Source organism: Oryctolagus cuniculus, chromosome 4 (assembly GCF_964237555.1).
Source record: "Oryctolagus cuniculus chromosome 4, mOryCun1.1, whole genome shotgun sequence".
NCBI lineage: Eukaryota > Metazoa > Chordata > Mammalia > Lagomorpha > Leporidae > Oryctolagus > Oryctolagus cuniculus.
Window position 1 is genome coordinate 109792254 of NC_091435.1, and position 26957 is coordinate 109819210.

General features: G+C 48.1%; 1 protein-coding gene and 1 long non-coding RNA gene across 2 annotated transcripts in view; one reads left to right on the forward strand and one right to left on the reverse strand.

Moving 5' to 3' along the window:
- SLC7A14 (solute carrier family 7 member 14) overlaps nucleotides 1-26957 on the forward strand; it is a 107762-nt gene that overhangs the window by 72351 nt on the left and 8454 nt on the right. Inside the window, exons 4-7 of the mRNA XM_002716421.5 lie at nucleotides 1656-1873; nucleotides 7758-7904; nucleotides 10132-10340; nucleotides 12722-13599. Of these exons, the coding sequence (XP_002716467.1) occupies nucleotides 1656-1873; nucleotides 7758-7904; nucleotides 10132-10340; nucleotides 12722-13599 (1452 nt within the window). The remainder of the gene's footprint in view (nucleotides 1-1655; nucleotides 1874-7757; nucleotides 7905-10131; nucleotides 10341-12721; nucleotides 13600-26957) is intronic.
- LOC138849496 (uncharacterized) lies at nucleotides 223-5991 on the reverse strand. Its single transcript, XR_011388379.1, has 3 exons — nucleotides 5624-5991; nucleotides 865-3223; nucleotides 223-663 (listed from the first exon to the last, which is right to left on the reverse strand). It is a non-coding gene; the product is annotated as an uncharacterized lncRNA (long non-coding RNA).

The window sequence follows — 26957 nt, forward strand, 5'->3', positions numbered from 1 at the left end:
GAAAAAGGACTGTAAGGAATTTGCCTGATGTTTTCATCAGAAGATTTTTTTTAAACTTTCATACATAGCATGGATTAATTTTCAAAACTTTTGTAAAAAAAACCCTTTTTTTATTTAGTAAATATAAATTTCCAAAGTACAGCTTATGGATTACAATGGCTTTTCCCCCCCATAACTTCCCTCCCACTCGCACCCCTCCCATCTCCCACTCCCTCTCCCATTCCATTCACATCAAGATTCATTTTCAATTATCTTTATATACAGAAGATCGATTCAGTATATATTAAGTAAAGATTTCATCCGTTTGCACCCACACAGAAACACAAAGTGTAAAATACTGTTTCAGTACTAGTTATAGCATTACTTCACATTGGACAACACATTAAGGACAGATCCCAGATGAGAAGTAAGAACACAGTGACTCCTGTTGTTGACTTCACAGTTTGACACTCTTGTTTATGGCGTCAGTAATCTCCCTAGGCTCTAGTCATGAGTTACCAAGGCTATGGAAGCCTTTTGAGTTCGCCGACTTCGGTCTTATTCCGACAGGGTCACAGTCAAAGTGGAAGTTCTCTCCTCCCTTCAAAGAAAGGTACCTCCTTCTTTGACGGCCCCGTTCTTTCCACTGGGATCTCACTTGCAGAGATCTTTCATTTAGGTCTTCTAAAAAAAAAAAAAAAAAAAAAAAAAACTTTTAAGGAAACAAATTGGGTTCCAATCTAACAGAAGTCGAGGGGTCAACTATAACTGAATGACAGCTCAAAGATCAGAAGCTCACCTAATCAGTGCAGTGGACTCTAGTTCCCTCTGTCACTTGCCACCCACCTTCCATCCCAATATCTGACTCCATCCTTTCACACTCACGGGAGGCTAAGCTTTGGAGTCTTGCCTGGGAACTTCTAAGGCGTGATTCGGCAGCTGTGTCAAGTCCTTTGGCTTCAAGGTCCCTGTCTCAGAAAAACTGGCAAAAAATGCAGGGCATGCAGATACCTAGAGGAGATTAAAAATACATAAAAAAGACCGTGTCCGTTCACTACACTGACATCATGGAACTTTCTTTCCGAAGGAGTTCTCCAAAATCACATCATCTGTCTCCATCGCACAGATGAGGTCTGAAAAGACGAGGCAACTGAAGCCCGGCCACAGAGCGGGCTGCCGGCAAAAGCGCAGCAGAAAGCTGTTGGCTGAGGCAGTGCCTCGTCCACTCCATAGAGGGCAGGAGTCCACTGGCCAGTGGGCGAGACCCAGCGGGTGGGGTGTGTTCACTGGTCATTTTCTCTCTGCAGCACATGCACACAGATGGAAAGAGAAGCCCTCTACAGTTGTCATCAAAGACACATTCTTAAAGTTTCTAATAAAAAATAAAGGGCTGTTGTTGGAATGAAATGAAATTTTACCAACTGTGTAAAGTTAATGATAGTGAAGATAGGATCATTTTCAAGTATCATGTGAGTCCTATGAAGCACCCTCAGATATGCTGGGACCATCCTGACATCAAATGTTCTGTGCTTTGAGTCCATCAGTGCTGCTGTAATTGTCACATCACACATCCCACCCTTCTCAGCGCTGAGTGCAGGTGCATCAGGGTGAGACCAGGAGTTTGCACGGCCCTCTCTGCCCTCTGGAAAACGTTAAAACCTGTTTTTGCCCTCTAGGGAAAGGTGAGGAATCCTACCCAGACCTTCTGGCTCTGGTGATCGCCGTCATTGTGACCATCATCGTGGCGCTGGGCGTGAAGAACTCCGTGGGCTTCAACAACGTCCTCAATGTGCTGAACCTGGCGGTGTGGGTGTTCATCATGATTGCAGGCCTCTTCTTCATCAACGGGAAATACTGGGCTGAGGGCCAGTTCTTACCCCATGGCTGGTCAGGGGTGAGTTCATCCCTAAGGCCTGGTGCACCTGCCACATGCCCTGCCTTCCACCCTGCAACCAGCCTAGCAGCTAGGGTCAAGAAATGCTGCTCTGCCCTGTACCTATCAGGGACACCCTTCATCACCTTTTAACATTACAACTTTCTCAAGAGGTAGCTCTTTTTTAAAAATGTATTTGGTTCTTAAGCATATGTTGAGGCCCTGTTTTATACAAGGAGCAGTAATAGATTCGTTGCTTTGGCCACTTGCAATATGCTGACACTGTGCTCAGTGCTTTGAGTGTAGTATCTGGTGAGGAAAATATTGACATTGAGATCTTCAAGATGAAAAAACACCTTACACTCAGAGAGGTCACGTGATTTGCTGCATTGGCAGAGTGTAAGTAGCAGAACCATTAACCCAAAGCGTGTGCAAGAACAACTCAGGTCTGTAGAACTCCTTACCATCTCCTAAGAGACACTGATGGAGGCACTAGACAAGGCAGTAAAGGAGGCCAGGGAGAGTAGACTGGTGAGGAAGGGGTGAGTAATCCAGTCCCCATGGTGGGAGGTGGGGCCTGAGGGAGCTAGAGTGGGTCCGGCAGAGTTATAAATCCCATTCCAGAGACGTGGCTGATGGCAGAGAAATCTACTGAGTGTGTGTGTGTGGGGGGGGGGTTGGCAAGAGAGTGGGCTGGGCCAAAAGCACAGTGTCACATCGCATCTCTGTGGCTTGGGTTGGATGTTTTATGCTGAAGAGGAGAACATCAGAGTGGCAAGTGCTGTATGCAGACCAGTGGTTGAGTTGTGCCTGGTTTCTTTCCCTAGTATTCCTAGAAATGCTTATTGTATCTATTTATTGTTAAAATTCATCAAGCCGTTTTTAACTGTCGAACATAAGTCAGATTGCTTGGGGCTGGCAGGAATCTGAAAGGTACCCTGGTCTTGACCCCACACTTAACATGTTACTGACCTGAGACCGAGAAAGGCAGGTCTGCCCAGGCCTGGAGGCAGAAACACGGCCAGGATCCCACCTGTTTTTGCTTTTGTAGCTTCTGCTTAGGCTGGTTTTCCTCCAGGATTCCCAGGGATGAGAAATCTGTCTTGGAGAGCACCAGAATGACTTTTCTTCACTCTGAACAACCAGGCTCTGCTGTTCAACGCAGAGGAATAAGCCAGACGGCAGTGCAAGCCCAGATTTCTCATCTTCTGCTTATCTGTAAGAATTCCACAGAAGCACAAAGTGCATCCTCCTCTTGGAATGAATAAATGCTGAGGCAGGTGAAAACCAGAAGAAAAGACAAAGGAAAACTGTTGGCCCCATTCTGGATCTCCAAGTCTATATTTTCTTAGGGTACAAATTGTTCCATTCCTATCACATAAGATAAACAACAAATTAGAGGAGTGAAAAGAATGTTTTCCTTGAACTCTGTTGCTTTCATCAAAGCATAGGAAAATGTTCTCACCATTTTCTTAAGAATCTAAGAAATTATTAGGTCATGGACTTATGATAAGACTTTGGCCATCCTGTACCTGCCTTGCTTGCAGATTTTCAAATCTATCAAGTGGAAAAACTAATTGTTGCAAGAATGCATGAAGCAGAACAAAATCTTTGGTGTTTTATGTGCACGTTGTAATGGTTAACAACAGGTGAAATGGCAGGAGGAGGGAGCTAGTCCTTATTGACTCCCTGAGAGGTGCCTGGCATTGTGCACTATAGATATTCTCTTACTCTTTAAGGAAGGCATTGTTGTATCCAACTTGTAAATCGAGAATAGGAAGTTTGGAGAGGCCGGGTAACTTACCTGTCTATCATGGCCAGGCCGAAATTCCCGCCCAGCTCTTAGTGACCCCAAGCCCTTTCCATCCTGAGTATCGCATATACTCTATGAGCCTTCTTCAAAAAATAAATAAATAAGAGAGCAGATGTTGGGGCTAATAATAAAACTCCAGTTAAAACGCTCTTGTCCCAGATCAGAGTCTCTTGAGTTGGATTCCCAGCTCTAGCTCCTGACTCCAGCTTCCTGCCAAAGCAGAGCCCGGAAGACAGTAAGGATGGCTAGAGTAACTGGGTTCCTGCCTCCATGTGGGAGACCTGGGTTGCATTTGTAGTTCCTGGCTTCAACCAAGCCCAGCCCAGGCCCAGCCCTAGACTCAGCGGTTGTGGATATTAGGGAAGTAAACCGGCAGGTGTGAGCTTTCTCTCTCTCCACGCCCCCCTGTTAAATAAGCAGCTAATAGGATCATTAACCTGACATGTTATGCTTCCTTTAAACCTCCACAAAGTCATAGGTCTGTGGAGCTGGAGGAGCGTTAAGAGATAGTGTAGTCTCTTTTCTTACCTTCAGCTGGGGGTACCGTTAAGCCAACCCAGCTAGCTGAGTGGACATTGTTTAGGAAAACATCCTTTCAAAGCCTTTCAAAAACTTCTCTTAATTATGAGATTCGTATTTTATTTTCAAAATCCTCCTAATAACTCCCCTCAGCGGCACACGCTGTAGAGTTGCTGTCCCCTATGTAAATGCCCTGTACCCATTCTGAAGAAAGTGAGTACACCTTCCCTGTGCCTTGTCCCGGGGTCTTTATTCTCTTTGGGTCTCTTCTTCCCTCCTCAGGCGCTCCATAGCTTCCCTCAGTTAGGAGCCTGCCTCACTGAGGAAAAGGCAATGGAGCCAGCCTGCTGTACATCCCATCCCGGTTTCACAGCTTCGTGACAGATCCAAAGTCAGGCGCAAAAAGGAAAGGAAAGATGACATCCCTAACACTTGACACTTCCTTTGTGACAAACTCTTAGATACACACTTTATTTAATCTTCACAACAGCCCTACAAAATGAGTACAATGATCTCCACTTTTACAACAAAAAGATTGAAGCTTGGAGAGGTGAAGGTGGTAGGTCTAAACCCTCAGTGCTAGAGCTGAAATTCCACCCCAGCCCGGATGAACCCAAGTCCAAGTTTACTCCTCTGCCACCCAGTGTGGGCCCATAGTGCAGTCATCTGGCTTTGCACCTCTGGCCACTAACCTCTCTCCCACCCAAACCTACCAACTTGGGTACTTTTGTCATCGACCACCAAAAAAATTTGGCCGGCATTTTGATTTTTTGCTGCAAATCCATGATCCCTGAAGAAAAACTCCAATGGGTATCCCCCCACCCCCGTGGCTATGACTTAAAGTAGCATCTGAGCACAAAGGACAGCCAGCGCAGTGGCAGGCTGTTTAGTTCATGCTCTCTGCTCTCTGCCCGGCCATGGATTTTGCATAGTACATTTCCCCCCTAGAGAACAGACCTGCCCCCTTCTTTCTCAACTCTGGTTCCAGATCACTTTCCCAAGTCCAGCAAGGCTGCTCCAAGTGTACATCCTGCTTTTTAAGACCTGATGCCCTCTCAGGAGCGTATTATCCATCCGGGTAACAAGCACGTCGCCCACTCTTAGCTAACAAGGCTCAGCAGAAGTATGTTGCCCACTTGGCAGCCACAGGGCCTTCTTCTCTCCTTAGGGAAACTGTGACCCCTGCCGCTGCCCAGGGGACTAGAGCGGACCTCCAATCCACTTTGTCCTAACATCACTGCCAGTGGATGGCATGGGAGACGCCGCTGTGGAGGGGATGATGTGTAAGGATGTGCGATTTGAAACACAACTCTCAAGGACTTTGAGAGGGTTAATGAACAATCTGTCCTGTGGCCATGGACCTCTCATAAGCCTCCTTTCTCCTGCTCCAGCCCCTTCCTTCCAAAGAAAATAGCTCCGGGAGTGGTTTACTCACTTACAGGTTCTGGGTCAAATGCGTCTTTGGTCTTGAAGAGCTTCAGAACAAAAACAGCTTTCCCTCTCTCGGGTAACTGTGGCCCTCAGCTGAACCCCTGCTTCCACTGCAGCTCCTCAGGCCCCAGACATCGCTGGATGTGTGCTCCCTCTGTGCTGTTTTTCCTTGATGCTATCTTATGGTTTTGCTTTAGCCAAATAAGAGACTCTACCAGCACAAATAGCTTCCAGGAAAATGGCCCGTAGCAAGCATTGGTGGGGAATTCTGACAGCCTCCAAAGGCAAAGTTGTTTTTCATGATCTCCACATCTGAATCCATTTGCTGGAACCGATTAGCACATTCCATTGTCACTGTGGACAGGCGGCTGCTGGAGCTGAGGCACGGGGGTGGCAGACAGTGCTATGTTAAAGTTGGAGTTTTGTCTTGTTACCTTGGGAGTGAATTTTATAATTATGTCTTATCATCTCCTAGGCATCTGGCAGTCTGGCCAAGGCGGACTATGGGAGGACTGCCTCATGCTAATGCCTCTCAAACCCCAGCATGGAGTAGGCAGCAGATGTAGGGATCCCACACAGTGGGCAGCAGGCCGGTAATGACACTGCTTTTAACAACTAATTAAGCAGCAGCCCTCCAGCACCCGGGACACTGCGGCTTCCCAGCAACGCCCTGTGGAGGGCTGAGCCCACTCTAGAGAGCCTGGCTGAGCATCTGCACCAGGTTTGCTTTGAAACACAGTTTCAGCTCTGTCGTCAAATTGAAGTCCATCTCATTTTTTTAAATTATTTGAAGCATTAAAGGGAAGAGTTAGGATAAAATGCCAGTGAAGCCAGAAACACACACACACACATTTAGCCACCAACTTTATTCACAGATGCTCACACCCCCCTCCCCCCCCCACCCCGGGTACCACACACGTTCTTTCATGCAGGGAAGGGAATTCTAATCATAAATTGCAATGATCAGATCTGAGATCCAGATCGAATGATGTGGAAAAGAGGTTTTAGTGATTATTTGGGTAGAGACACATCCATGCACCGTTTCATTCCGTGCCTCCTTTGTATTTACCAATACAGGCCATTTGCTTGTAGGGAAGAAAAATTTGTTCAAACTAACTCTAGGAAATAGTGAATATTTTTGCTAATGTTAATGACTTCTCTCTGATAGTCAGTGTCTTTAGGCCAGGGCCTTTTTGACCTTGGTGGGTGAGCTGGTCTTTCTCCGTGTACCTCCACTTCCCAGACCTACTCCCCACCCTATACGCTCTGTTCTGTGTGCCAGAAGAGCCCGTGCTGGTTGCTTCCTGTTGGACTCAGCCGATGGCAGATCACAGGGGAAAGATAATACAGCCAGGGTTCTTCTTCCTGGCTCCCTCCCAGTCATGTCACCACACTTGCTGTGCACCTCCACATCACCAGCTCCCACTAGACTCCAGGAGCACCGTTCTACCCTGGCCCATGGCCTAGGGATGGCAACGCTTCTCAATGTCACTACTCTATAATGCCTAGCATCCCTAGATGGCTCCCTTATATACTGGTTTACAGTTGCCTGTAGTCCCTTCACTGAAATTATTTCATCTGAATCATCTGAGTTAAGTTCTATTGCCTGCCAAATGCAACAGGAACTCCAAATGTCCTACCTTTGATTTGTCCAATCTTCTCATCAACTATAATGGTTTTCTAGTTCTACATAGGCAAATACAGGCTAGCTCAAATGCCCACAACAGTCTGGACTAGGCCAAGTTGAAGTCAGGGGCCAGGAATTGCATCCAAGTCTCCCACATGGTGACAGGGACCCAAGTACTTGGACCATAATCCACTGCCTCCCAGGTACATTAGCAGGAAGCTGGATCAGAAGTACAGAATAGCCAGGACTCAAACTAGGCACTTCAATATGGGATGTGGGCATCCCAGGAACAACTTAACCTGCTGTGCCACAATACCCAATCCGGCCACAGTTCTTATCTCCATTTGGTACCTGGGAGCATTAGCCAGCATCACTCCACTAGGAAGTAGAAGAGATCAGAACTCGGGCATTCAGCAGTAGCTCTACCACATTACCCATTCTATACTGCTTGCAGGAGATGGGGCCCGGGCACTGCCTTGCCTGTCTGCATCTGACCAATGCCATCATCTATACAGGTGCTGCAGGGAGCAGCCACGTGTTTCTACGCTTTCATTGGCTTTGACATCATCGCCACCACTGGAGAGGAAGCCAAGAATCCCAACACATCCATTCCCTACGCAATCACTGCCTCCCTGGTCATCTGCCTGACAGCTTATGTGTCTGTAAGTACCAAATGCTGCTGGCCTGTTTATGCTTGACCTTGAAATGTGGCTCTGGTTGTGAGTTCCCTTTTCCATCTTAGCGTTTGTATGCTGGTGTCTCCTGCCCCCATAGCCTACCCACTGATGACAAGCAGGAAATCAGGACCCCAAACTGGAGAGAAAGAGAAGCCACAGAGCCTCACTCCAGCCTCAGCCTCCAAGTCTCCATTCTTGGCGCTCCCTGTGCACAGGCCCTTCATGTCCACCACTGCCCCAAGGCGTGGTGTGCAGAGTGGGCCACCGTCCAAGGAGCTCAGGTCATAGGCTGGCGGTAACGGGTGTGTGTGAGCACAGGCATTGTGCGTCTCTGTGCACATCCGTCAATGCTCTTCTGTCTTCTGGGAGCTTCCCGGCAGCAAAGAGGCTGGGCTCCTGCAGAGCGGGGAGAGAGACGACATTGTCCTCTAGTACGCGCTTCCCTTGGAATCTGGGCAGGAAGATGCAGCCTCTCCCGGCTGATGCTGCCTTCCGTGCCCTCAGCTCAAACTCATCCTCCGGGTTTCCCTGCCCCAGGGGAGGCCTCAGGAGAAAGCCTGCATCCTTCTCTCCTTGGGGTCACACCCGAGGCACCTCCCCACACTTAGATGGCTCAGCATTTCTAGCCCAGAAATTGTTCAGCCACATCCAACACTCCCATTCCCCAGCCTCTGGCCAGCTGGCAAGCAAAAGCTCTCCCAGGTCCCGAGGGCCCTGCTCACTTGGGTCACCACGATAAGAGACACTGGTCACTGGGGTGCAGCCTGTCAGCCCTGCCATCCATCTCTCCCAAGAAATCTTCTCTAGCAACTCTAAGGGACCCAGAACCACCTCTGGCTGAGTCACGCTGCGAAAGAGGATCACCCTGAAACTCAGAGAAAGAGCCAGTAGCCTTGGAGGTGGTCTACAGAAAGTCGGGTGTGTTCTGCCCTCTCATGTGCACACACACAAGTGACTTCACCCTGTCCATATGCGGTTATCCCTGCGGGCAGTGGGTTGAGAGAGGGGCGGAGGAGTAGTGGGCAACAGACACACTCCGCTCTGCATTTCCCCATCTACCCTTCCCTCACATCCGCCCCTCATCCAGGGGCGGACCCTTGCCTCCCACACAGTGAAGTTCCTTCCTTAGCGTAGCACTGGAGAGACTGTGGCACGTTGCTATGCATCTACCAACTAACTTCACGACCGTCTGGATCTACGATGGCCAGAAGGCTCAGTGTGAGTCTCTCTAAGAAACAATCCCCCACTCCTCCAGCCCCAGCCAGCCCACCCATCGCCACGGGGATGCTGTCAGTGGTCACGTTTCTGGGACGCATTCTCCGTCAGATGGTGCGGACGTAACCACACAGGCCTCGGGGACTGTTTGGTCTCATACTGCTCAGCAGCAGCCACTCCACCACCACGTGAGGGGCCAGCTCCTGGGCTGTGATGCTCTGTCCTGCCCAGTGCCCATGGCGTCACTGGGAGACTTTAGCTCACAACAGGAACAGGAACAGACAAAGACGCGCTCTGCAAATGACCACCCCTCCCTTTCAGGCTTTGAGCTCCCTTCTTGATGTCATGTTTGCCCTCCCCTGGCCTGGGGAGCCTGGTATCCAGTCAGTTGACCAATGGCTGCATTTTCTGGGGCCAGTTCTGAAAGGAGGGGTGTTGTGGCAGATCTATGACATGTGGAGGAAGATTGGTCCAGGTTCCCCAGCCAAGTAATTCCTGGTCAAGCAAAGCCACCCAGATCTTAGAACCCAAGAGGCAGACTGGATTCATCTTGATGCCATCATTTCTCTGCTGGCCTGCCTGGCTACCAGGCCAAAGCTAGGAATAGGAAAGTGAAGTGCGAGTCCTCAATGGGGTTCCATCAGTGAGTTGACGATGGATTTCCTAAGCAGCTACCTTTGGGGTTTTGATCTCTGGTGTTCAAGGCCCTGGAAGTATAAAAGATGTCTCGTCCACATGAACAAGGTGTTCATGGTCACTGCCAGGCCCTGGTGGCAGTGCCAAGAGCTACAGATCCTCCCATCTGGTAGTGCTTGCCCCCACCTCTCCCCCACTGAATTTCGTGGGGCTGAAATACCTGCAGGCTATTTCTCACATTTGAAAGGGCCACAGAGAGATCTTGGTGATTTCCTCTCCAATGGGCCATCTGTCCCTGCTTTCCGTCCCCCTGCCCTCCGTGCCCTCTAACCTCTAGCCATGTCTTCTCTCGTTTGGGTAGGTAAGCATGATCCTAACACTGATGGTGCCATGTTACGCCATTGACACGGAATCCCCGCTCATGGAGATGTTTGTGGCTCATGGTTTCTACGCTGCAAAATTCGTGGTGGCCATCGGGTCTGTTGCAGGGCTGACGGTCAGCTTACTGGGCTCCCTCTTCCCTATGCCGAGGGTCATTTACGCCATGGCTGGGGACGGCCTTCTCTTCAGGTAAGGGCTGTGCTCCATGAAGTTTGTCCTACTCTGCCCTGCTTATTCCAGGGAGAATGTCCCCCCTCATCAGTCTGACTGTATACTCGATGTGAGTGCCTTTCACGTGGACCGTGGACCTAGTCACACATCCTGGGAAAGAGATCAAGTGAAGAGAGCGCAGGCCTCAGGGTCTGTCAATCCTGCGCGAACCGCTGTGTTCCCAGCTGCCTTTCTCCTTCCTCTTCGACTTTGTGTGCTCCCTTGTGAAGACAGCAGCTGTCAAACTGCTGCACTGTGTAGCCCCCAGGAGGAAGAACCTATCCCAGGGACATCATAGACTAGCCTCACCTTGGGGCCTGGTGCCCTCCTCTCTCTCCACAGCCCCTCTGAAGCTGAAACAAAAAGAAGCTAAGACTCTCTGCACAGAACCTAGTAATTATAGCATCCACCGCTTCCATGTATCCTGGGGTTTTGTGTTTAGAGTCCTGTTGCATCCTCACACTCATCTTTGCAAATGAACTTGGGGGGAAGGGGCAGAAAAAATGTGCCCCAAAACCCCCAGCTGATGAGTAGAGGGGAGGGGAGCCAGGATCTGAACCCAGAACTATCTGACTCCCCAAATCAGACTTTCAACCAATATATTGCTAATTCTTGCCTCCTACGCTAGCCATGAAGTAACCCATCTGCCCCTGCATGGTACAGAAAGGATGTGGCCCCAACTCTTGGTCCCCAGTGCCCACCATGTGAGGCCATGGAGCTCTCGGGGTGCAGAGGGAGCTGGCTTGGTGACTTTATCTCCACCACCAGCTGTTATCTTTTGCATTTCCTCTGCACGGCCCTGAAGCCATCACCGGGCCATAGGTGCTTGGTTGGGCTGCTGAATAGATCAAGAAGGGGCTTACAGTGAGGGAGGTGCAGCAACTTTACACATCCGAAGTTTTCTCCAAAGAAAACTACGAGGAAAGCTGCTGGTGCCTAGGCAGAGAAGACACATGCGGCGTGACCGCACTGAGGTGTGGCATCTAGAACACTTGATCTGGGAGCGGGCGTTTAGCCTAGCACTTCAGATGCCCATGTCCCACATCCAAGTGCCTGGGCTGCATTCCTGGCTTCAGGAACCAGGAAACTGACTCCAGTCTCCTGCCAGTGCAGACCTTGGGAGACAGCAGTAATGACTCAAGTAATTGGGTTTCTGCCTCCCACCTGGGAAGCCTGGATTGGGTCCCCAGCTCCTGGCTCCAGCCCAGCCCCGACTACTGCAGGCACCGGGGAATGAAGAAGCTCCCCCCACGTAATCGCCCTGATTTGTCCTCTCTTCAGTTGGCAGCAGGCAGGCCTGGGGCCTGGATCTGTGAGCACAGGTGTTTTATTATTATCTGTTTTGCCAACTGAACCCCTGGACCTTTGTGGTAAGGCAGTGTTTCTCAGGTTTTAGTGTACAGCAGAATCCTCCAGAGGTCTTCTAACGCACAGTCAGCCGAGCCCCACCCCGCCCTGATTCTGATGTACTAGATCTTGGATGAAACCTGAGAATGCATCTAACAAGCTCCAAGGTGATGTTGATGCTGCTAACCCTCAAGTCCAGGGCCCCCGAGCACGTTATGACTTCCTCCGACTGTCCCTTTTGAACAGCAAGGCCTGGGCCTCCGTTGAGCTCTCTCTGAAAGACCTGCTACAATCAATCCACTCTTCTTATCCCGTAAGAAAGTAGGAACTTTAATAAAAAAAAAAAAGTTGCCTCAAAACCAAGGAACTCGCGTGAATTCTCATTAAATTATATTTCGGGAGCCAAATCCTGAGACAGGGATAGCAGATGGACTTAAAGTATGAATGCAGGGGCAAGCATTTGGCCTAGAAGTTAAGACTCAGGTTGAAGTGCCCATGTCCCATAACAGAGTGCCTGGGTTCAGTTCCCAGCTCCAGCTCCCAACTTCAGCTCCCAGCTAAGGTGCATCCTGGGAAGCAGCTGTGGTGGCTCAAGTGACGGGGTTTGTGCCACCCACATAGGACAGCTGGATGGAGTCCTAGCTCCTGACTTCAGCCCAGCCCAATCCCATTGCAGGCCTTTGGAAAGTGAACCAGCAAATGGGAGCTAGTGCTCGCTCGCTCTCTCTCTCTCTCTCTCCCGATAAATAGAGAAGGATCTAAGAGTGTTCTCTAAGTGCTTCCCAAGTGATGAACATGCTCAAGTAAAACCATGCTCACAAGGATTTTAAAAAATAATAAAATATAGGAGAAAATACTAAGAAAGCAGTGACTGCAGAAGTTAACTGAGGGACAGGATGAGCAGGAACTCAGCACATCAGCCTCCTGACACTTCTGGCCCCTACCTCAGCAGTGTTAGATGCATCCAGCATGGGCAGCCCACCATTAACTCTCTGCTTGCACCTGCCCTCCAGGTTCCTGGCTCACGTCAGCTCCTACACAGAGACACCGGTGGTGGCCTGCATCGTGTCAGGGTTCCTGGCAGCTCTCCTCTCGCTGCTGGTCAGCCTGAGAGACCTGATAGAGATGATGTCCATCGGCACGCTCCTTGCCTACACTCTGGTCTCTGTGTGTGTCCTGCTCCTTCGATACCAGCCCGAGAGTGACATTGATGGTTTTGTCAAGTTCCTGTCCCAGGAGCACACCAAGAAGAAGGAGGGTGTTCTGGCTGACTGCGAGAAGGAAGCATGTTCTCCTGTGAGTGAAGGGGAAGAGTTTTCCGGCCCAGCCACCAACACGTGTGGGGCCAAGAACCTGCCATCCTTGGGAGACAATGAGATGCTCATAGGGAAATCAGACAAGTCAACCTACAACGTCAACCACCCCAACTACGGCACTGTGGACATGACCACAGGCATAGAAGCAGATGAATCGGAAAACATTTATCTGATCAAGTTGAAGAAGCTGATAGGGCCCCGTTACTACACCATGAGAATTCAGCTGGGCCTTCCAGGCAAAATGGACCGGCCTACGGCGGCGACAGGGCACACGGTGACCATCTGCGTGCTCCTGCTCTTCATCCTCATGTTCATCTTCTGCTCCTTCATCATCTTTGGTTCTGACTACATCTCAGAGCAGAGCTGGTGGGCCATTCTTCTGGTTGTTCTGATGGTGCTGCTGATCAGCGCCCTGGTGTTTGTGATCCTGCAGCAGCCAGAGAACCCCAAGAAGCTGCCCTACATGGCCCCTTGCCTGCCCTTTGTGCCTGCCTTTGCCATGCTGGTGAACATCTATCTCATGCTAAAGCTCTCCACCATCACATGGATCCGGTTTGCAGTCTGGTGCTTTGTGGGTAAGCAGCCTCCTCTGGAGCCTTGGGAGCTCCCTTTTAGGTCTTGGACGGGTTTATCCAAAAACCACCTCCTAAGCAGACTAGGCAACTCCATCTCTAGCGAAATCTGGCTGGTTCTATAGACCACTGCTTTCTGCGGTAGAGTTGATAAAGCCGGTGTCCTCTCTCTGCCTGTGGTGGTCTTGGCCATTTGTGTGGGAAGAATGATGCTGATCAATCCATCACTTACATGAGGATAAACAGTGCCAAGAAAAGTCCATTAAAGTGAATCCATATTTTAAGAAAGGACAAAAATAGCATAGTAAAAGTGAGGGAGAGATAAGTTGATTGGAGTTCTATCTTAGAAACTAAAATCCATGACGTAAGAATTATTAAAATGCACTCATATTTGATAAAAGTAAAGCAATCATCATGTTCTAATTTTAAGTGAGCAATGTTTTTTATGAATTAGACATGGATTTATTGGCATTATTTTTCTCATAAAATTGAATCATGACACCATTTAACAGCCCTCTCTTCATGTGGACTTTTGTAAAATACTCAAGAGCTTTTCATTTTTTCCCAAGGCCCTTTCTTCATCATTTGTATTTCAATCATTTCCTTGGAAAGTATCCATCCTGCCATCCTCCTTGTTGATTTTCCCTCTCCTGCTGTCAATAACTGGTATCACTCCATTAGTTCTTCATTTGTCCATAGCTTTTTTTTTTTTTTTTTTTTTTTTTTTTTTTTTTATCTTTTATTTAATGAATATAAATTTCCAAAGTACGACTCATGGGTTACAATGGCTTCCCCCCCCATACCGTCCCTCCCACCAACAACCCTCCCCTTTCCCACTCCCTCTCCCCTTCCATTCACATCAAGATTCATTTTCGATTATCTTAATATACAGAAGATCAGCTTAGTATACCTTAAGTAAGTATTTCAACAGTTTGCTCCCACACAGAAACATAAAGTGAAAAATAATAGATGATTTTTTTAAAATGATGATGAAATCAGATCAGACCTATTGTCATGTTTAATCCCAGTGAGAGTCAAGTTGGGAATTGAAAATTTCTTTCTTTTTTTTTTTTTTTTTTTTTTTTTTTTTACAGAAGATCAGTTTAGTGTACATTAAGTAAAGATTTCAGTCGTTTGCACCCCCATAGAAACACAAAGTGAAATATACTGTTTGAGTACTCGTTATAGCATTAAGCCTCAGTGTACAGCACATTAAGGACAGAGATCCTACATGAGGAGTAAGTGCACAGTGACTCCTGTTGTTGACTTTACCAATTGACACTCCTGTTTATGGCATCAGTAATCTCCCTATGCACCAGTTATGAGTTTCCAAGGCTATGGAAGCCCCTTGAGTTCTCCGACTCTTATCTTGTTTAGACACGGTCATAGTCAAAGTGGAGGTTCTCTCCTCCCTTCAGAGAAAGGCACCTCCCTCTTTGAAGACCTGTTCTTTCCACTGGGATCTCACTCACAGAGATCTTTTTGCCAGAGTGTCTTGGCTTTCCATGCCTGAAATACTCTCATGGGCTTTTCAGCCAGATCCGAGTGCCTTTAGGGCTGATTCTGAGGCCAGAGTGCTATTTAGGACATCCGCCATTCTATGAGTCTGCTGAGTATCTCACTTCCCATGTTGGATCACTCTCCCCTTTATTTATTCTATCGGTTGGTGTTAGCAGATACTAGACTTGTTTATGTGCTCCCTTTGACTCTTAGTCCTTTCATTATGATCAATTGTGAACTGAAATTGATCACTTGGAATAGTGAGATGGCATTGGCACATGCCACCTTGATGGGATTGAATTGGAATCCCCTCATTTGTCCATAGCTTTGAACAGTTCAAGCCAGTGCAAGCTCTTCTCCAAACTCACTTTCTTATTGACTTCAAAAAGTCCTGTACCTTTTCCAAATTTTCTAATTTTACTTTGTGATCAACTTACATTGCATTCATATTATGCTCATTGTCTCTGACAATCACTGATGTTTACAAGATAGCTGGAGACTGAGGCTAGTGACAGCTTACAAAGAATATTTGAGTGAAGACTGATTTTAAAGTTTCTTAGTCACTGCTTTTGTGTCCCCCAGCTTACTAACCACCAGAGTCCCTGTTACCAAAAGCATAGCTAAGAAGTTTTCTGAGAAGCTTTGATGAATAGGAAAGTAACAGAACAAGCAACCCCTGCTTCAAGGAGGGCAAGATAGCCATCCCCGAGCCAACAGCCTGGGGAGCCACAGGCACTCTGATGAGTGGCCCATCCACTCCTTGAGGTCAGAGATGTGGGTGTTCAAGGTGTGTCCTCTGTGGTTGTGCCAGAGTCCACATGGTGCGTGCTCAGTAAACATTCCTTAAACTACTATAAAGTACAGTTGAAGGAGAAGCAACACACATCAGAAAGGTAGAATGGGAACTGGGCCTACCAGGTAAGATTCAGATGAAGAAAAGGGGAAAACAGCCATGGAAGGAAGTATATTTTCCAGCAGATTCTTTGCCTCTGGGGGACAGTCTATGTGTTCCAGTAAGAGTGCCACCCAATTTTTCACTCTTCTAATCTCCATCCCTTGTTAGAGTTTATGGGGATTTCTTGAGAGTGCACCACTGACTCATCAAGATTCATGCATAATCTCTCATCATGTCTGTTTAAACTTTTCCTACTGGAACATGCAGCTAACCAATGCAAAGATTCCACTCTGGGTAGAAGTGATTGAAGTGGATAGAACTGTTTTAGTCATGTATTTGTCAGGTGAATGAAGGCTTAGACAGAAGCACGTGTGGACTTTTCCGTTCATTCATAGACTATGAAAGCTTGAAGGGAATTGCATTATCTCATACAATGCTACCCATTCCATTGCTCATATTTCAGCTGATTTCAGAGAGTATATGGATGAACTTTCAAAAATATTTTATAGTTATTTTACCTTTTCATGCATATTAGAAAAACCTATCCATACACATGAATCTGGTGACTTCATAAATGCTATTGCTTCAGAAGACACTGCAGTTAATTTTTTATTTTAAAAGTTAGTCACAGTAAAGAAAAAGCATTAGTTCTAGTGCAAGTGCTATGTGACTTATGGCAACAGATAACGCTTCTCTCGCACTTGTCCCACATCAGCCATTATTCTGACCTATTTACTTGTGTGATTCTCAAAACCATCCCCATTTTGCAGAAGAGGAAACTGAGGCATTTGGCTGAGCTCACATAGCTAGTACATGGCAGAGCCGAGATCACAGCACAGGGAATGTGGGGCCAAAGGCCCCCGTCATAGCCACTATGCTAAGCATGTGGTGGGGAAACACTAACAGTTCACCTACTCCCTACTCCTCCTCTCAGCTTTACAGAGTAGTCCAAGCCTCAAAGAAGTTAAATTATGTGCTCAAGGTCAACAGCAAGTTACTCAGAGAGCTACTGCTGGGTTTCAGTCTACCCCAGGCTCAGATCTGGCACTCCTACCACTCTACCATTGTCTTCTTTGATCAGAACACTTGGTGGGGATTAACACAGAAGGTCAGAACTGGCTTCCTGGGCACAGGACCGGAACTCAAGGTCCCACATTTGGCTTAGTGCTCTTGAGCTCTTAAGATATTCCAAATTAGAGAATGCACATTTTCATTTTACCACGTAAACCCTATGGGTTCTGGAGAGCCAGAGGCATTTTGCACAAAATGGGAAGGTGGCAGGGCCCTTGCCTTTGGAATCCAGCAGCGCCACAGTGAAATCACAGTTTGTCACCTCCTTGTCTGTGACTCTGGGAAATTCAGTCATCTTCTTTCAGCCTCAGTTGACTTATCTGTAAAAATGCAAGTAATTCTGTCAGTGTTGAACTGATTGATTTAATAAGCAATCAATTGAGGAAAAGCAATAAGAATGGGGAAAGCAATAATATTGATTTCCTGCCTTTAAAAAACAAACTACAGTGAGCCATCGTCCTTCAGTGCAGACTGAGTGACTATCATGCCCAAGCACGAGGTGAACCTGTGCTCATCCAGGCTGCCTTTCCAGTTGTCAGGCAGAGAACTCCCTGAGCGAGGGACCACCTCCAAACTCCCTAAAAATCTGCGCCTCGCTTGCTCACTCGGGAGGACGCCTCCCTGCCCAGGGGCCGGGGGCCCAGAGGGCATAGGTGCCTGCAAGTCAGGACGCCCAGGAGATGGCCCTGCACGGTCGGCAAGCTGGGGAGGGGCATCCGCAGCTCACCCCGTGGGTATCAGGACTTCGAGGGCTGCCGTAAGACCACGATTCACCCAGAACGAAGATTCTCAACCCAGGCTCCACCCCCCCACCCTGCCCCCACGGAGACTTTCTGATTCAGCTGGTCTGGTGTGGCCAGGTATTGGGTGTCTTTGAAAGCTCCCACAGGCAATTTTAATGTGCAGCCAGGTTTACATGGATCTAAACCAGTGGTTTGCAGACCACTGCATCAGTACCACCAGCAAACTAGTTAGAAATCCAATTCTGAACTGCATCCCAGACCACCCAAATCAAAATGTCTGGGGGCAATGTAGGCCTTAACAAGTCTTCCAGGGGATTCTAACACGCGCTCAAGTTTGACAGCCATTGCCCTAGAGAGGAGGAGAAAAGATGATCAAGCAGGACACATAAGAGGATTACAGAAAGTCCATTTTCAGGATGGCCCTGCACCCGCACGGGAGACCAGGAGGAGGCACCTGGCTCCTGGCTTCGGATCAGCGCAGCACGCCAGCGGTAGCAGACATTTGGGAGGTGAACCAATGGGAGGAAGACCTTTCTCTCTCTCTCTCTCTCTCTCTCTCTCTCACTGTCTAACTCTGCCTGTCAAAAAAAAAAAAAAAAAAAAAAACCACTTCATTTTCAAAAAAAATGCATATGTAAAATATGCCTCGCCACAAACCCAAATTGGCAAATAACATTTGTCATGGTCCTATAGAATAAATACCCCACCTCTATCAGATGTTTCTTCTTCCTCTCTCTGTGAATAGCTTACCTTTTCCTGGGAGAACAGCAAAGATGTTTGTAAATGAAGCTTCTTGGGGAACCCTGTCAACTCTGTAAAAGATTTACATGGTTAGGCTGATCTTCCTAGGTACATCCCTACCCAACCTTCCCTGAAGGACTCTTAATGACTCTTTTGTGACAATGTATTGATCTTCAGAAGAACACAACTCACGGGTGAAACTAGGCCACAGCCCCAGTGAGATCACCCAGCACATGTCTCTTTCCCTTCACAGAAGATAATCACATAAGTAATCCATGGCCATAAATCCGCAAAGGGGAGCAGCCTTGGTTTTCCTTTTCTCCTGTGTGATGCAGGTTGTTTTTAAAGATTTTATTTTTTTTATTTGAGAAGTAGAGTTACGGGGCGGGGGGGACAGAGAGAAAGGTCTTCCGTCTGCTGGTTCACTCAAATGGCCGAAATGGCTGGAGCTGGGCCAATCCAAAGCCAGGAGCCACGAGCTCCTTCCAGGTCTCCCACGTGGAGGGGATGCAGGGGCTCACTGCTTCCACTGTTTTTCCGAGCAGGGAGCTGGATCAGAAGAAGAGCAGCTGGGACCCAAACCAGTGCCCATATGGGATGCCGGTGCCACAGGCGGAGGCTTAGCCTACTAAGCCAGAGCGCTGGCCCCGTGGCTGGTGCAGTTTTGCAAGGGAACATCTCAAGGGTTGGGGAGAGTCTCCAGAAACATGAACCCAGCAGGGACTCAGAGAAAACACCATGCATCTTTCAGGCCTACTGTTCCCTGGGTGCCCTTTTTCCTTCATTACAAATGAATCACCTGGTCGACTACCTCACTGCCACCTAACTCTAGGGCTGCCCAGCTTTCATTTGGAATTTTTTCAGCCTCTCTGAGGAAAATTAGTTGTCTATAGATTCAGAGAACAGACAGGACTTGCTGTGGGCAATGGACCTTGTGAATCCTACACTAATTACAAATATTCCAGAGAGAAGACACGCCCTGTGGACTTGACCTGAGCATCACCTGAAATCCTATCAGCAATTAATCCAAAGTAGGGGAGAGGAGGGAGGGAAAGGGGTCCTGGAGTGGGAGATGAGAGGGCACCAAACTAACCAAATTCATGGTGATACACGCCATAAATTAAGTTCGAAATTTTCCTGGGAGGCAGAGGAGAAAATACTTGGCACCTTCCACAGCAAAGTCATGCTCAGAAGATGAGAAAAATCGTGAGGGTCAGACTGAGGGTGGCCCCAGGGCTGGTGGGATTCCGAGAAGCAGGGGTGCAGAGGGAGTCCTGTGACAGCCGAGGCTGCCTGCTGGCACAGCAGATACCTGGACAGCAAGGGGCAGGCCAGGGGCAGGGCTCTGCACCCAGCAGCAGCTGAAACAGTGGCTCTCCTCTGTGTCACAAGAATGAAGGGAAAGGGGACCATGGCACAGGTGGAAGGCCTGGACTGGACTGGTGTGTGCACCTGGAACAGGCTGCCAGCCACCACAGACAGGGTGCTGGGCATCTTCCCCTCAATGTCACATCTGTGGGATCTGTCCACATGGCTGCCTGTGGTTCTAGTTTATTCATTCTGGTCACTGTCTAGCCCTCCACCACATTCCTGCACCACAGTATAATTGTCCATTCCACGCTGGGTTGAGATTGCTGTGAACAGAGCTGCTGTGAATATTCTTCTCCATGATTTTGATGGACACCTGGACACGTTTCTCTTGGGTTTCTGTTGAGTTAGAAGTGCAACTTCTGGCTCATATTGTTTTTTCATATTGTTCGACACAACTGCAGTACCTCTCACAGCAGCTATACACCTTACAGAAGATAGGGGTCCTCGGTGTCACTTGCAGATGGGAACCTGAGGCATAAAGTAACATGGCTTCACGTTAGATCAGGGCCAAGGAGAGAACTTCCGCTTCATCCGACACCGTCCTTCCTGGCCACACCATACAAGAGCAGCTTCCTCTTTATTGCAATCTACAGAACCTTGGTGGAGTTTCAAAAAATAAGAAGCATGAGTGGCGGTGGGCGGGGAGGACACCTTCTCTCTACCACCCAGGCTTCATTTCTGCACTGGCAAATATCCACTTTGGAAAGCTGATCTCAGAGCATCAAAATAAAAACCCCTTTGGGCATAACAAAGGGCCTCAGTCCTCTGCCATGGGCAGGGCTTCCTGCGGGACCTTGCGCCCCAGGAAGCAGCAGTGCCACCCCACCTGAGGCTGGGGGTGTGGGAGGAGAGCTGCATCCCCAGCACAGGGAGCTCCAGGGGGTTCCAGAGACCAGGGATCTAGTCTTCAGCCCACTTTGTGCCCTCAGAGTCGGAAACCTGCTGTTACTGTTCACATCACCCAGTCCCTTTTCAGAGTTGGGTTTTTGTTCTAAGTTCTCTCCGTGAGACCAAGACTCACAACTTGCCTCTCCCATCCCTCTCACTTATAGTTTAAGTCATTTTCTTGACAGGATGGATCAACACAGGCAGGTGAGCAGGTGCCTTGGCACTGATGATGGGGGCACCAGCACCTGGAGGCAGACTGGGCATTCCCAAGCCCCGACAGCCATCCTCAGTGTAGAACCGAGAATTGAAGGGCTCCAGTGCTAAATCTATGCTTGATTTATTGTACAGTCCTAACTTCTCTAAGATGATAGGTGTTAAAGTATTTTTTTTCTAAAAGCCTTTATGATTGCAAAGTGTTTTACTACATAAAGAAAGCCAATTCAATGGCTAAGGGCATGAGTCTTCTTGTCTAGCCTAACCTCTCACATTTTCCACCAGGGAGCTTCTATCTGGAAAAGAAGCCGAAACTTCCCTTCATTGTGAACCGAGTTTCACAGGACTCACGGCAGTACCAGGGCTGGCATTCGGCACAAGTGTCCTGATACAGCCCCATCTTGTTAAAATACTGATGCACTCCTGTGCTAACACCCAGCTAGCCCCTGCCCTGTCCACACCAGACACCCAACCATGACCTACCAACTGGGAAATAACTCCAGTCCAGCAGGGCAGACCCCTGGAACCTGCTATAGCACAAACACTGACTTTCTTCTCACCTTTAACATCACACCTGCCTTTAAATAATTTATTATAGACATAACACACATTAACTACAAAGCAATAGGTCAAAATGATTAAAAAAGAAACAGCAGAATTATGTATCCAACTGGAATGAATCATATTATGCATTAATTAGTCATTTTAGTCTTTTTTTTGGAAAACAGATATTTATTGTTTTACAATCTAAAGATCAGAAACACAAAATGGGTGGCATTGGGTTCAACTTATGGTGGCAATAGGACTGTTCTTTTCTGGAGAGGTGAGGAGAAATATCTTTTTTGCCTTCTTCTCAACTTGCAAAGCCCATACTCATTTCTTGGTCTGACTGCCTTCCATTTCCAAAACTATCAATGGCAGGTTCTGACTTTTGTTTCTCCTTCTTCTTCATTTAAGGATCCTCATTATTGCATTAGGTCTACCCAGATAATCAAGTAAAATCTCTTTATTTCAGATGACTAGCAACCTTTGTTCCTATGTGTAAGCTTCATTCTTCCTGGCTATGTGGCACATAGAATAAATGGACGTGGATCTGGTATGGACATTTGGGGAGACCATTATTCTATTTCATTCAGCTTCTCTGGCATTGAACCTGGGAGCTACCATTACATCAAAGTGATTTTTCATGTGATTATCAGTCTCATTTATTTAATGATATTTCACTCACTTAATACTGAATTACCATCGTGTCCATCCCAAAGCTGTCCCTCCTAAACCTCCACAGAGAATAAAAAATTTATAGCTCTACCTTGCCATTTTATCTGATAGGACAGGCGATCACAGATCTATAGGTCAAACTTTGAATCCCCTTAGTTGGAGTTACTAACTCGGAACTAGACTGACCAGACATCCTGATTTGCCGGTCAGTGAGAGCTTACCCAGAACCCAGATCTTCAGTGCTAAAGCTGAGATAATCTTGAGGAAATCCAGGAATCAAACTTCTCTTCTGCCTTCCTGCCCATCCCCTCACAGCTCCTATGAGCTCCTGATAATTAGAAACAATGTTATTGTGGGAGACAGAGTCAGGTAAGAAATTAAATGCTATGTCTCTATTGCTTAAATAGCCATGGTCCATTAGTACATCACCTTTTTGGTTCCTAAATTGGCTCAATAGTAGAAAAAAATGTTTGCACAGATTCTCACCAAGTTTTCTTGCAGTTCTTCTATGCTGTATTGTGACTATGTACTGAGATGGATCACACGAGTGTTCAGCTCAGGGCTATTGTTCTAACCAGGTTGCTGACTAACCAAGTCATTTTATTCTTGAGGCTTTGTTCCAAATGACATCTGGCTTATGCCAAAATCAAATCCACCACAAAAGACAAAACTTTGGCATCTACCTGGCTTATAAAAGAATATAATGCCAGTCCCAGGGACAATATTAAATAACAATGCCCCAAACTATTTCAAGTAGTGATAGTATCATTGGACTAAGCATGGATCCTCATAAGGTGGAGTGTTTTTCTCCACATGTGTAAAATTCAAGGAAATTTTAGTGTGGTCAGATATCAGGTGATATATAAGAAATTATTCATGTTTATCTGTGATAATGACATTGAGTGCTGCTTTTAAAGGAGTCTACTGTAGAGGTGCCCATGGAGATATTTACAGATGAAACCTGCAATAGAAGAGATTTGCTTCCAAAAAAAATGGAAAGGGCAGGGGGCAGGGGAGTGCAGAGGAAGCTGGGATGAGTCCCTGGGATCCACTTTAGGATTCACTCATTTTTGTTTACCTTTGACATTCTGCAGAATAAAGAGGTCAGAAGCGTTGTTCGCAGTGGATCTAAACCACCCCTGATGTAGATGGGAGAAATAGAGAAGCACCCTGGCTCAGGGCAGGGAGAGACCCAAAAGGAGTCACACAGTCCAGCCGCTTCTTGCTGTGGACAATCCCCGGTTTTCTCTGTGCCGCTGCCTTCCTGTCTATGAAGTGCAACAGCCTCCCCATCACACACACACACACACACACACACACCCCGCGGGGGTACTTCAAAAAGTCCGTGGAAAAATGGAATTAAAAAAATAAGTGTATTTTGTGCAGGTGTCATGGCTCACTTGGTTAATCCTCCGCCTGCGCACCAGCATCCCTTATGCACCCCGGGTTCTAGTCCCAGTCCAGCTCTCTGTTGTGGCCGCGAAGGCAGTGGAGGATGGCCCAGGTGCTTGGGCCCTGCACCCACACGGGAGACCAGGAGGAAGCACCTGGCTCCTGGCTTCGGATGAGCGCAGCGCACTGGCCGTAGCGGCCACTTGAGGGGTGAACCAACGGAAGGAAGACCTTTCTGTGTGTCTCTCTCTCACTGTCTATAACTCTGTCAAATAAAAAAAAAAGTGTATTTTGAAACAAAACATTTTGAAATCTATATGTACAAGGAATCTTCAAAATAATTCATAGAAAATGCATAGAATGAAAAAAAAAGAAACCTCTAAGGAGTTTATATCATTTTTGCATCAAAAGGAACTTTTTTGATTCTGTTCTTCCACGAACGTTTTGAGGTTCGCACAGACCTTGGCGAACAGGCTAGAAGGAGTCCCAGGAGACAGTGTCGGGACAGCACTCTGAGCTCCTTGGAAGGAAAGTGCATAAAAAAAAAGACGCTTTTTGCTAGGAGCTCCCTCGCAGGGGTGTCGGGGGAAGTCTGGCCTAGATGGTTCCGGATTCCCAGAATCCCTACCGATTTCTCAGCAACTGCCTCCTGCTGGGCTCCCTCCGCCAACTGCAAAAGGGAGCAGAAACAAAACGCGCTGCTTCTCCGCGGCTGTTTACTCCTCGGACACAAAGCCCTCGTTATGCGGGCAGATGGCGGCGCGCCTCGCTCCTCTTCGCGCTCCCTCCTTCCCTCCCGCCCTCCATTTGTTCCCCTCTGTTTCTTTGTCCCCCTCCGGGTTTCCTTGTCTCCCCTCCCTCTCCCCGCCTCACACGGCGGGTCTAGAACTGACTCAAGGGCCAGCGAGGAGGACGAAGGCAAACAGAAAGCCAGGGCGCAGACGACGCCGCAGCCCGCGCGCGCGCGCTCCCGGCGCTCCCGGCGCTCCCGGCACAGTCGCTCTGCCACTGGGCGCTCCAGATGGACTTTTGACAGAGCGACACGCCTTCAACTGTAGGGGGCCGGCAAACCTCAAAAGACCTTTAAATATTTACATGGCGGGTTTCCAAGGGTGCTTTTCCAAAATAAACATAGTCAATACGCACACACACACATTTGCACATGGACGCATGCGTAAGCACACACACACACACACACACACACACGTTCCTTCCTGGCCTTGCCACTCCCAAAAAGCAAATGTGGACCCAACCACTGACTGAATATTGACCGCAGTAAGCATTGTTGATAAACCCCGTAGGCTGGGCGCGGACTAAGGACTGGCTATGCCAGACTTCTCTACCCAGTGACAAGGCTGCTCCCGCCCTTCTCAGACCCACACAAGTCACTTATTCTTTCCCAGCCGCGATTTCTTCTTCTGTAAACTGAAGCTGTTAGAATACATAGATATCTGATCCATTGAGGTGAACTATCTATGATTCTAGATTCAAACCAGCGTTTTAGAAAATTCCCTTAGGCTGATCTTCCTGACACCCAGATGCCTGGCGAGAGCAGGGGAAGTTCTTTTAGAATCTGTGCATTGTGGCACAGTGGGTTAAGCCACTGCTCTTACCACCAGCATCCCATATTGGAGTGTGTTCTGAGTCACAGCTGCTCTGCGTCTTCTTTGTTTTGTTTTGTTTTGTTTTGTTTTTCTCAGATGTTATTTATTTGAGAGAGAGAGAGTTACAGACTCCAAATGGCCGCAATGGCCAGCGGTGGGCCCTTTCGAAGCCAGGAGCCAGGAGCTTCTTTCGGGTCTCCCATGTGGGTGCAGAGGCCCAAGCACTTAAGCCATCTTCTACTGCTTTCCCAGGCCATAGCAGGGAGCTGGTTCAGAAAAGGAGCAGCCAGGACTAGAACCAGCGCTCATATGGGATGTGATGCCACAGGCTTAGCCCACTGTGCCATAGCACCAACCCCTGGCTGCTCCGCTTCTGACTTGGTTTCCGCTACTGTGCCTGGGAAGGCAGTAGAACATGGCCTCAAGTGCTTGGGTCCCTATGGAGTTCCTGGATCCTGGTTTCAACCTAGCCTAGACCTGGCTGTTGTGGCCATTTGGTGAGTGAATAAGCAGGTGAAAGATACCGCTCTTTCTGTCTGTCTGTCTGTCTCTCTCTCTCTCAGCTCTCACTCTTTCAAATGAATAAATACATTAAAAATAAATTTTAAAAATAAAAGAAGTCAAGCCTGTGGTCAAGCAATGGCCTGATTAGTGGGAGGGGAGAGAAGTTAGGGATCAGGGGAAAAGAAAGAAAAGGAGTTCAGTTTGGTAGGAAAATGACTCTCCTATGAATAGGCTCAGCCAGGGATCAGAAAGGAGTAAGTGGCATGACTGGCACCTGCTTGGATGTTTAGGAGAAAGAATCTCAAAAAAGTAAAACTGGGCAAAGGGGAGTGTGGCCTGATGGTCCTGCTTTGTCACCTGAAATTGATTCTCCAGTCCCCAACAGGCACTCTGTAAGAACCAGCACTCGGGCCCTTTTAGAGGAGGCCCTCATGCAGTGCCTTGTTCTACACGAGGATAATAACTCTACCCCCATGGCCACCCCCTGCCTCCAGACAAGAAAGATTAAAGACTTACGCTGGGAAAGATGAGGTCGCTATTGGAGCAGTAATGGCTACATCTGTGAGTGATTACCTCTAGGATTCATTACCAAGTAGGACTCTGCTTACTTTGGCCCCTGGGAAGTTGATTTCACTGAGGGCCTTCGAAGAGGGTAGGGAGAAAGCCATCTGAGTCAAGGGGTGGGGGTAGGGATGGGGGTGAGGGGGGTCTAAGCTTAAACAGACACACTTCACATTCGAAAGGAAGCAAGGTCTCTCATGTACCACAGCAGCGGAGCAGGCTTGCCCTGCTGCTTTAAGCAAATGGCTCCACCAATGTCCCCAGGATCAGCAAATACAAGAGCTGGTGCCACTCAGAGGATGGAGGTGGGGGCCCGGAAGGAGGTCGCATAACCGAGTGGAGCCCCGTGGCCTGGCCATGGCCTGGCCTGAGTAAGCGGTAGAGTGGTGTATCAGACACAGTTCCTTATCTCAGGGTTTCTCAGCCTTGGCTAACCATTGCAATCATTTGTGAAGCTTTAGAAGCCTCTAGGCTTGAGTCCCACCACAGACTAATTAAATCAGAATCTCCAGGGGTGGAGCCTGGGTACAGAGTGGTCCAAAGACTCCCCATGTTGGGGTGGGTGTTCAGCCCAGTGGTGCATCCCACATCAGAGTATGTGAGTTCAATTCACAGCTTGTCTCCTCTTTCCAGTCTGTCTGGGAGGCAGTTCAAGCACTT